This window comes from Nicotiana sylvestris, chromosome 10 (genome assembly GCF_000393655.2).
Source record: "Nicotiana sylvestris chromosome 10, ASM39365v2, whole genome shotgun sequence".
Taxonomy (NCBI): domain Eukaryota; kingdom Viridiplantae; phylum Streptophyta; class Magnoliopsida; order Solanales; family Solanaceae; genus Nicotiana; species Nicotiana sylvestris.
In genome coordinates, this window is record NC_091066.1 from 8,456,729 (window position 1) to 8,468,581 (window position 11,853).

Sequence of the window (11,853 nt, forward strand, 5' to 3'; positions counted from 1 at the left end):
TTTGATTGAGCCAAGGGTCTATCGGAAACTTGTCTCTACCTTCGCAAGGTAGGAGTAAGATTACGTACACACTATCCTCCCAGACCCTACTTGTGGAATTATACTGGATTTGTTATTGTTGTTGTTGTTGTTGACGCCATAATTCTGCATAAGAGTGAAAACCATATGTTGATATAGCTGTGAAAGAAGATAATATGTGGTGATAATGATTTTTCTTTTGGGGATTGTTTTCCAAAATTTATGTGATAATGATTATTTTTTTCGAGTTATGTTTAGAATTTGACTGAATGCGTTATTTGGATAGGGTGGGACATACTGCAGCAGAGACAAATATGGAATGTGGAGAGATCCCAAGAATGAACATTTATGTGTATTAGTAGCTTGGATCATTTATTTGCTTGGTTTGCATGTCAAGTGGATAGGGGGCAATCTTCAAGTGGCTCAAACTAGTAAATTTATGTAGAATAGTTATAACATATATTTAAATTATGTACACTGACAATATAAATAACTTCTATACCATGAAGAGTAATTTCACCTATTTGAGCAACTTACTCGCCTTATTTTCCAAGTAATTAATTCCATTTATGATAGGCAACTTACTTGAATCTCTTATATGACTTGGTAATATAAAAATTCTTTTGCACTATTGTACAGAAATTATATATATATAATTGGTAAAGTTGCTGTCATCTGATCAGGAGGTCACGAGTTCGAGCTGCGAAAACAGCCTCTTGCAGAAATGGAAGATAAAGTTGCAGACTGCATACCTTGTGGTTCGGCCCTTACACGAACCCCGCGCATAGCGAGAGCTTAGTGCATGATGCTGCCTTTTTATATATCCAAGAAGGGACAGTCCATAGGAAACGCCTGAACTTGTGCTGATATTTTAGTCTATCATGTTATGAAGACCATAAAACAAGTAGCTTATGGGATTGTCTTCTTTGACATCTAACTCTTTCTACTTGTGGACCATTTTGTTCCTTTTCTTAAGTGGCACTTCTTTTTCACTCAAATATGTAGATATAAAATATACCAAGTAGGCTCTAGCCCTAGCCATAGAATAAAATGTGGAACCCATAATTTCTTTGTTTCTCTGTTCTCAGTTAGTCTTTTATGCAATAGTAATTCAAGTTGCCAGAATTTACTAAGTTGTGGATATTGGGATGATCCAAGTATCTAACGCTGTTGGATAGCAGCCATTTGCGCTGAATCTTATATCTTGTTTGGTAAAACTTCTTTAATCAATTTATGTTGAGAAGTGCTTTTCTCAAAACTGCATTTTAAAAAAAATTATTTGGTGAGAAATAATTTGTATTTAATTAACTAACTTGAAATCACTTTTGAGCAGCGATTAATATTTGGTTAAATTTTTAAGAAATATTTCTATAAGTGTATTTTTCTCAAAAGTATTTTTCAAAAAAGTACTTTGGGGAGGCTATTTTTTTCTGCTTCTAAAAAACTGCTTCTACTTTACTCAAAATTACTTTTTTCCTTCTAAAAGTTTGGTCAAACACCTTAACTCTAGAGAAAAGTATTTTTTGAGAAAAGAAACACTTTTGACCCAAAAGAAACTTGGCCAAATAGGCTATCGACATGTTATGGGCTTGCAAAGTCTCAATTCTTCTTTTCCGGTTTAATCGTCTAGTATTTAAAGTCTATTGGCCTGACTAATCCGAATTCACGCCAAGTAGGTCCTCTAAAGGAGCTAAAGTGCTCTTACCGAAAGGTTCTCAATTCCTAGCATCAAATCCTTAAAGGATCTTAACTAGGGGCGGAAGGGGATTCGCGCTGAAAAATTACACTAAAGGCAAAATCTATTTTATACATTTATATATTGTGTTTTGACTAAAACCCAAAAATATAGTTTAGTGGTCAAGTGAATTCAAAGCCTTTGTGAGGTCGTTGATTCAATTCCATTAGCTGTAATCTTTTTTAATTTTAAACTTTTTTTTGAACCCTCTTAACGAAAATACTGCCTTCGCAACTAATCCCAAATATCACCACCCTATAGTAAGATTATCAATTATTATACTGCTCAAGTCATATTTGTATTGAAAATGACATCTAGATCAAACCAACCACTTTGAATAGGAAAAGGCATTGGAATAGTAACATGGGCGAAGCCTTTTTCCCTTTCTGGTCCATAATTGATAGTATAGTATATTTGGTTGTTGATAGAGAAACAAATCTCTGAAAGTAACTGGACTTAAAAAAAGAGACTATCTTTCTATGGATGCAAATTTTTGGCTTATTTCTGACTTCCATTAAAAATAAAAAATAAAAAATATTCTATACACTTTGCTTTACGTATCAAAGTGGGGCCAGTTAAAGTTCTAAAAATCATCATTCTTTTACTCTATAGGATGAGCAAGACAAATAAATACATTAATTTACATGACTAAATCTCTACAAGGATATATTGTTGAAAAAGTTTTTATCTTGTCAGAATAAGATATGATCTTAAAATAAGTTTGTAGCATGTTTATATTTTTCTTTGACAATATCTAAACTACTATAGTATTATCAAATCCCATCCACCACCTTGAGACAGCTAAAATCTTGAGATATTGCTTAGAGATAAAAAAGAATATTGATAATGATATTAATGCTTGAAAGTAAAAGATTTAGTTGGTGAAATCAAAATGATGGGCTGGCTATTCAATTTCACAGCCTGTTTCACCTCTATTTTCCTAACTATAGGCATTTGATATTCGAACTCCTGATTCGACTAATTCAAATTCGTGTAAAGTAAATTTATTAGAAGGGAAAAAACCTCTTTACTAGGAGATTTTATTTCCACGTTCGAAGTCAAATTTTTTGACTGAGTGCGAAAGAATTTCAACCATCACATTATACCTATGTTTTTTCTCACATGTCAAATCAAGTGTCATAGCAAACCAAATCCGAGAAAATTTGCTGTTTAAGTTGAAAGAAAAAGAGATAAAGTGAATGGAAGGTATGATAAAAGGCAAAATAGATAAGTTACCGTTAAACTATCCATCAAATTCCTGTTACACACTTTCTGGACACGAAAATTATTTTACACATTCAACTTTTTCAGAGTATATCTAATACACACCTCTTTTGTTACGTGGCTCGCGCATGCTTAACAAGAAAAACCGAGCATGTAAAATTTGTAAAGATCTTTTGAAATCCATATTTTAGTGCCACGTGCCAAATAATAGTAGTAATAAGGAACCCTTTTATCCTGGTCTTCCACGACCTACCGGGACAACCCTCCCCCCCTCCGGTCTTCCCCAAACTCCCCTCCTATTTAGTTCTTCCTCTGCAATTTACAAAACCCACTAAAATTCATGTTAAAGAATTTAATAAAGGTACTATAATTTTTCTTTAAATTGTCCTTCCAAACTTTTAGTGCTTCATTTTCAATCATTAAAACCCATATAAACATCTAATCTTTACATAACAATTTTTTGTATTTCATGAGAACAACTGAAATTATAAAATCCCCAACTCAATTTCGTCATATAAAGAAAGATTTGAGATTTTATTCGCACTGAAGTAGTTTAATTTATGAAAACGAAAATCTGACTTTGGTTTGCTTTGTTTGGTTGTGTTACGAGACCTGAAAATGGAGAAAGAAAATGCGGAATAGAGGAGTTACAATTTTAGTTTCATCTCTTCCATTCTTGGTCTTGGATTTGTTATAAAAACTGAATTTGCGTGAAGGTTAAGAAGCGACGACAATGGCTTTTTTCGGTGGTGTCAACGGTAGCGGAAGGCAAAAGAAGACGGAGATGTTGGAGGATTCTTTAAATTGGGGGTATAAAAGTAATTTTAAATATAATTTTTTTTAAAAAAATAATAATGACGCGTATCATCATCCTATTGGTGCGTGACATTACACATATTTTTTCTAAACTGGTCAAGAAAAAAGAGGTGTGTATTAGACACACTCTGAAAAGGTTGAGTGTGTAAGATAATTTTCGTGCTCCGAAAGTGTGTAATAGGAATTTGGTGCATAGTTTAGGGGGTAACTTATGTATTTTGCCTATGATAAATAAAGGGAGCAAAGGGGTTCATCTAAGTCAAAATTATTTTTATATGTATATAATAAATTTTGAATGTTCTTGACTTTTTTCTGAATTTATTTTTTATATTTTGAACCCCTTATTAAAAATCCTGATTCCGCCTGTACCGCGAGACGAAAAGCCAGACAATTTGGTGTTAATTGGAACACCCCCCCCCCCCCCCCGCGCCAGCTCAAAAATTCAAAGTGAAGTAATATCATATTATCATAATGCCATAACTTGTACAATGATTAAAGCGCATAGTACAGTATTAAGAACTGCAGATTGCTCTGACATGATGAAGATGTTAAGTAACCCACCAACCCCTAAAGTAATAAAAGCATTAGCTTAATGCATTATAGCATATGATCCAAACATATGAAGAACATAAAGAATAAAATGTTCCAACATAATTAGTTACTCGGGTTCTCTTGGACTGATAAAAACTTACTCGTATTATGTGTTTACATCCGACAAAAAATATCGTATTAAGAGATAAAAACTTACAGAAATTTATGTTCAAATTCACACAAAAAAATTAGTCAATGGCTCTCGTATTCCAAAAAGATTAAAACAAATTAAGACGGATAAAATATATATTATCACGTTATTCAATTACTTAACCATAATAAATATATATGATTGATATAAATATCTACAATTGGTTCTCAAACCCCCACCATCCAACCGAGTTAACTTTTAACCTTTCAAAGGAACATATAGGGCAAAATACATCAATGTTTCTCTTATTTGTGGACCCTAATTAATTGTTCGTTATGTCCGGAGTTAATCACGGTATGCCATGATTAAGCATCTTTTCATGCAGAGTTACCAATTTATTTTTTTATTTTGGTCCAAAATAATTGTCCATTTATATAATAAAAAAAAATTTAATTTATTTTTTCAAAATTACCCTTATATACGTATCATCATTTACTCCTCACATTTGAGAAGAGAAGAAGTAAGTGCTACTATAACTATGCTACAACATTTAATAAAGGGTAGTTTAGTTACACTAATTATTTTTATCTAGAATTTAGTATTTCCTTAATGGTGTGCCCAAAATAAATTGATCACTTATTGTGGAACGGAGTGAGTAGTTTATATTTAAGAAGATCCAATGTTTATTCATGGCTTTCTCTCTCTCTCTCTTGTGCCAGAATCATTTCTACTACAATATATATTAGAAAATATGAGATTTGTTTGATTTTCCATTCGGTGTTCAGTGTTGGATCCCGAATAACTCGAATTCGCACCTCGTAAGGCCCATTAAAAAACAAAGAGCTCCCTACTATGATTTGTTTCATATCTAAGACTCCAATTCGAGACCTCTCTACTATGATTTGTTTCATATCTAAGACTCGAATTCCAGACCTCTGATTAAGAACGAAAATATGAGACCAACATATAAGATTTAACGGATGTAAGAAAAAGTGAAAAACCAAGTGTTGCTTGGATTAAGTGGACCTATGTCCTTTTAGATGATCGATAATGAACTCAATATATAGTACACATAATTTATGTGTATAGAAATAAATGTACATATGTGCCACAGAAAATAAAGAGAAAATTCAATATCATAAAGTCTCAATAAATTAGTGATTAAAAAAAATATCAGAATGGAAGGAACTATGGTTGATGGAAACTCAAGGTTAAACCAATAGGTTACATTGAACTATTTGACCCCTCAAATACACTTTCTTACCATAGCTACTATAAAATAATTTACAAGTGAATTGGATTTATCACACCCCATTTGGTGTGTGATATAGTCTCTCCAATTTAATAAAAATAATCCCATGTGGGAAAAAAATTTATAATCATCATGATTAGCCAAAGTAATCATTGAATAAATCAAGAATTGGAAGAGAGAAATGATCTCTATCTCTTTCCTTTTTTGTCTTCTTTTTTCCTTCTTCTTGAATCAAAGAATTGCTTTGGAAAAAACTGCAAATTGTCTGTTTATGTGCAGAACCATCTCTCATTTGAGGCCTCAAATGAATGAACAATTTTACCAAATGGTCATAGGCTCATAGCTCAACCTTCATTTGTGCTGAGGATATATTGCCTACATTCAACAAAGCAAAGTATTAGATTTACACAATTATGTCACTTATCAGTTAACTAATTACATGTAAATCTTTATCAGCCACTACTGCTTGTATTAGCGCAGGTTATTTACAGCACACCCCATGAGGTGCGACCCTTCCCTGCAGTGGCGGAGACAGGATTTTTATCAAGGTTAAAAAAAAAAAAGTTAAGAAATTAAAAGAGACTGTGTCCAATTGGAATTGAACCTGCGACCTTACAAAAGATTTTGAACCTCCTTGACCACTGAGCTATACTTTTGGGCTATGTTACAGGGATTCAAAATATAAAATATAGAGGTACAAATCGGATTTTTCCTTATATGTATAGTGTAATTTTCGGGCAAAGGGGGTTCACGTGAACCCCCTTCCGCCCCCTAAATCCGCCCTGCTTCCCTGAATCATTCGTGAATATGGAATGCCTTGTGCACCGAGCTGTCCTTTTTAAAAAAATATAAGATATTTACAGGTAAATTTTTATGATAAGCATTACTCCCTGTGATAATCTGATAAAATGGTAGCTAACCTACTATGACGATTAGTATAACATATTTTTATGCGGTCAGTATATATAAGTTAAAATCCGTAAGAGTATACTAACCAGGAAGGTTCTGTCCCTGAATTTGGCCAAAACCCATCTGGATAACACTATGGAGATCATCCTCAAAGAATGTTGGAACCTAAAAAAGTTAAAATTTCCCATGTTAAGTGAAAAACTGGAATAATAAATTCTACAACATTATTACAGTTCCTAGCCCCAATTCTTGATTACCTGAGGAGTTTGTTCAACAAACTCTTCCATATGAGGCAATTGCATGATGTTTACATTTCTAGCCATATAGCCATTTGAACATTGCTGAGATTGGAATTCATATGGAAATGCTGCTGAGTTTTCTGATGGATGCATGTTATGATGTAACGATTCGGCGGATTGAAACATCTGAAGTTGACACAAAATATATGAACAATTATACCTAAGAGGTCAAAAACTCATGAACAATACTATGAGTAATTTGAATGACTTACATTCTTGGAGAGAAGAGATTCCGCGTTGAAGTCCATTCTTGGATTCATATTAGATAACTTCATTGAGAGGAACTACATCAAAATATACAAATATACAATTCAGCCATCTTGCTAAATGCTAATGTTTTACTCCCCATCATTTGGAATATATGTATTGCAATTTATGACTAATTTTTGAAAGATTTGAAAAATTAAGCTTGAAAATCTTTGCAAAAAGTTAATTTTTTTGGTCGAAAAAACAACAACAACAACAACAATCCCAATATAGTTTCACAAGTAGGGTCTGGGGACGGTAGTGTGTACGCAGACTTTATCCCAACCTTATGAAGGTAGAAAGACTGTTTCCGATAGGCTCTTGGCTCAAGAAATAATTCAAACAATTCTGAGCTTGCGAAATCGGTTTTTGAAAACTCTAAAACAAAGGCCACTTAAGAAAATTACCTCAACTTGACACTGAAGGGATTGCACATAGTTAATGATCTCATCAAGCATCACAGCTTTTCCAGTCACCTATTAAGAGAAAAAACAATAAACTTTCCATATTAGGATTCTGCATATTTTTCTCTTAAAATTATTAAAACAAGTAAAGAAGTATTCTCATAAGCAATTACTTTGTTGCAGCCAGGTACAAGATCTTGTAGAAACTTCATTCTTTCACCAATTTTCTCTCTTCTCACCTGTCCAATCAGAAAAATGAGTTAAAAAAAGAAGAAGAAACATTCTAACTAGAAATACACAAACAATTGAAGCCGAGGGTCTTTCACAGGATAGGGTTAAGGTTGCGTACATCTTACCCTACCCAGACCCCACAGGATTTGCTGTTTTTGTTATTTGAAACAAAAACAACAACATACCCAGTATATTCCCACAAGTGGGATCTGGGGAGGGTAGCATGTACGCAGTCCTTACCCTTACCCTGTGAAGGTAGAGATGCTATTTCCGAAAGATCCTCAGCTTAATACAATAAAATAAACTAAGAAATTAAGAAATTTAAAATACCCTTTCAGCTAGACTATGTGCATCTGTGGCCTGACCCCTTCTGGCTCTAACATGAATATAATCCTTTGGTGGCTCTGTAGTCTTTTGATTGTCTTTATTTTGTTCTTTTGCTTCTGCAACATCGGTATCACTTCCATTTTTTTCATCAGACTTGCTTCTTTTGGCACTTGATTCCAATATTTCTGTTGAAACCTGCATAGAATTAAGTAACATCTATTTCAGTTTTTCAATTATGTATCACAAAGAAGGAGCTTTGGCGTAACTGGTAAAGTTCCTGCTATGTGATCAGGAGGTTAAGGGCTTGAGCCGTGGAAAAAACCTCTTGCAGAAATGCAAGGTAAGGCTGTGTACGATAGACCCTTGTGGTCCGGCACTTCCCTGGACCCCGCACATAGCGGGAGCTTACTGCACCGGACTGCCCAATTATAGATCACAAAGAGTTTAAGTTCTATGCACTAACCGTTCAGAAAAATGTTTATATATAATCACGTAACCTATAATTACAGGTAAATCTCTACGACAAGCATTAATCAGTAACTCGATAAAAATGATAATTAATCCGCTATCACAAGTTAAAATTCAGTGATAGTGTAAAAAAATTTTAAACTGTCAATGTCAATGCATATAACTTAAATCAAATTAAATTAGGAATTGCAAATCCAAGAACTTAGAGAAAAAGATAGAGTTAATCACATTGACATTCTTGGCATTGGTTTCTTTAGCTTTCTTCTTTGGAACTGATTTCCTCTTCTTGGAATTGGCATCATTTCCAAGTGGGATTTGTTCAGATACTGAAGAATTCTCCATTGACTCTCCAAATTCAGATTCTTTGAATTCTTGAACACCCAATTGAGATCCAGAAACATTAATACACTTACTACTTGAAACTCTTGAAAGTTTCCCACTTTCCAAATTTGGAACATTTCTATTAAACTCAGAATCAACAGAAAAATGTGCCAAATTAGTACTATTTGACATATGATTTACACCAAGAAGTTGCAAATTCCCATTGATTTGATGATCAAAATTGGAAAGATTGAGTCTTGGAGGAGAATTCAATGGAGTAGTATAACAAGAATTATTAGTACTATTAACATAAGAGTTTGGTGAAATTTCACCAGAATTACAAATATTTCCCAGTTTACCAATTAACTCTCTCAACACAAAATTGTTACCACTACTATTACTAGGCATGATATTAGATGTAACAGGAGAAGACACAATTGAACTTAATGTAGATTCAAAAGGATCATTTTCCCAACTGGGATTGTAAAAAGAATTCAACTCATTCATTGTGTTGACATTATTCAAGAACATGTTTTTCTCGTCCATTTAATACATGTGAGATACTAAAATTCAGTGAAAAACCAAGAAAACAGAACCCCAGAAAACGTAATGGGAAAATGAAGACTACGAAAGAATTTAGTGTAGTACTAAATTTGGAAGAAATAAGGTAAGAAGAAAAGGAAAGAAGAGAGGCTGAAATCAGAACCAAAAAAGAAAGGTGATTATGACTTTGCTATTTGAATTCACTGAAATAAAGAGGAATTGAGATGGTTATGATCAGGGGAAAGGAAAGGAAAGCAGAGAGAAAAATGTAGGAAACTGGAAAGGAAGCAAGATGAGAAGATAAAGAAAGTGAAATGTCTGTTTGACCTTTTTTTAATTAAGAATGATTTCTTGAAATTATGAGTTTAACCTCGGGAAGGGTAGCCGAGGTAATTGGTAAAAGTATTTGGGAGGTCATGAGTTCTAGTCGTGAAAACAATATATTATAGAAATGTAGGGTAACATCGCATACAATAAAACTTTATGTCCCGGCCTTTCCCCGAACCCTGTGCATGTCAAAAATTTAGTGCACCGAACAGTCCTTTTATATGAGTTAAGCTTCTATCTATTGACATGTAAAAATAGTTGTACAATCATTATTTAAAAAAATATAATGACATGTAAAAATACTTTATAATTTTATGAAGGTTGTTTCTCTAGCTTTGGTTATCTTTATTATTTTTTCCGTCGATACTTTTCTTTTCGTTAGTATTTTAATCTTAGTCTTTTTACTTTTTATTTTATTTTTTAAACATGTTATGACAACACTTTACTTAAGCCAAGGGTCTATCGGAAATATTCTTTCCATCTTAAACGAGGTAGGGGTAAAACCTTTATATACTCCCACCATGCCCAAACTCTGCTCGTGGGATCACACTGAGTGTAATATAATTGTAGTGACCTTAGAATGTAAATAATGTGAAACTCCATGATAAACATTACTTCCTCCGTTCCAATTTATCTGAACCTGTTTGATTGGGCACAGAATTTAAGAAAAAATAAAGACTTTTGGAATTTGTGCTAAACAAGTCAAAAAGTGTCACGACCCTGGTTCGCCCTCCGTGAACCATTGTGACGCCAGCTAGTCTCTACGACTAGGTAAGCCTAATCTGCGGAAGAAAAATCAAAATTTGCGGAAATAAAATAATTTAAAACAGAAATAAAGTAGTAACAGTGTTTAAATGTGCCGCTCGGCTCACACCATATTTAACTTTCAATACCAATACATAAATCCAAGACCCAAAAACCCACGAATCACAAGCTATGATCAATACTACATAGCTCTAACTTCAGAATGTCTAATAAGAACGAAAAAATACAGAAGGGCTAAATACTAAAAGTAGGAATAGAAAGGGACTTCTTGGTCTGCGAACGCGGCAGATGTACCTCGAAGTCTCTAGAGCAGTCGCCTCCTCAAGGATGATAGGTCTGAGTAGCGGTACCTGGATCTGCACATGAAAAACATGTGCATAAGAGACATGAGTACATCACAACGGTACCCAGTAAGTGCCAAGCCTAACCTTAGTTGAGTAGTGACGAGGAAGGTTAGAGCCCTACTGAGATTAAATAAATATAAAGATGACAGGATAAGATAATCAGTACAATTGAGAATCTACAGTAAGAATCTACACAGGATAATAAGAGTACAATAACGGTAACAGAGATGAAGGCAAACCACAAGGAAGTACCACTTATAACAAGGATGATAACCAGGGATCTCTTAGTATCCTCAATATATGCTAGGGATTTCTTGGTATCCCGAGGATCTCTTGGTATCCTCAATATATGCTAGGGATCTCTCGGTATCCCGAGGATCTCTTGGTATCCCGAGGATCTCTTGGTATCCTCAATATACGTGTCAGGGATCTCTTGGTATCCCGCACCTTAGTTCAGATCATAAATACGTACAGGGGATCTCCCAGGATGTCGTCCCGTAGTCCCAAAGTAAAAACACACAGCAGCAACACAAGAATACCCATTAAACTAAATTTCGTACCAAGTAAATAGTTAATTCTAGCCTAACATGCTTCACGTAATGCAATTAAGGCAGTTTAAGTAAATAGGCAATTAAGTCAACTAAACATGCTTTTCTAAACTAGCAACAGGCTAAATTCACAAGTAGAATAAAACAGGAAAAAGAACTCAATTGAAATACTTAAGGAAAAATCGGATTTTCAACAATTAGCTCAAGTACGCGCTCGTCACCTCACGTACAAGGCATTTCAATTATCAAATATATCATATCTTAAGGGGATCCCTCACACAAGATTAGACAAGTCACTTACCTCGAACCGGCTCAAAAATCAACCCGAAACCACACTCTTGCCACGAGTACTCGACTCCAAATGACCAAAATCTATTCAATTTAATTGCATAAT

General features: G+C 34.0%; 1 protein-coding gene across 1 annotated transcript; it reads right to left on the reverse strand.

Moving 5' to 3' along the window:
- Nucleotides 1-5,593: 5,593 nt before the first annotated feature.
- On the reverse strand, nucleotides 5,594-9,778 carry LOC104212749 (transcription factor bHLH62-like). Its single transcript, XM_009762097.2, has 8 exons — nucleotides 8,840-9,778; nucleotides 8,147-8,338; nucleotides 7,759-7,824; nucleotides 7,589-7,657; nucleotides 7,148-7,219; nucleotides 6,894-7,061; nucleotides 6,723-6,801; nucleotides 5,594-6,102 (listed from the first exon to the last, which is right to left on the reverse strand). The coding sequence occupies exons 1-8, from the start codon at nucleotides 9,476-9,478 to the stop codon at nucleotides 6,065-6,067; spliced, it is 1,323 nt and encodes a 440-aa protein (XP_009760399.1). The 5' UTR covers nucleotides 9,479-9,778; the 3' UTR covers nucleotides 5,594-6,064.
- Nucleotides 9,779-11,853: the final 2,075 nt, after the last annotated feature.

Excerpts from the sequence above, each read along its gene's own strand:
- LOC104212749 (XM_009762097.2), bottom strand. The coding sequence starts at position 9,478 with ATGGACGAGAAAAACATGTTCTTGAATAATGTCAACACAATGAATGAG. Across the intron at positions 7,658-7,758 it reads TTGTACCTGGCTGCAACAAA|GTGACTGGAAAAGCTGTGAT; the intron begins GTAATTGCTTAT and ends TTCTCTTAATAG. Across the intron at positions 7,220-7,588 it reads CCCTTCAGTGTCAAGTTGAG|TTCCTCTCAATGAAGTTATC; the intron begins GTAATTTTCTTA and ends ATTTTGATGTAG.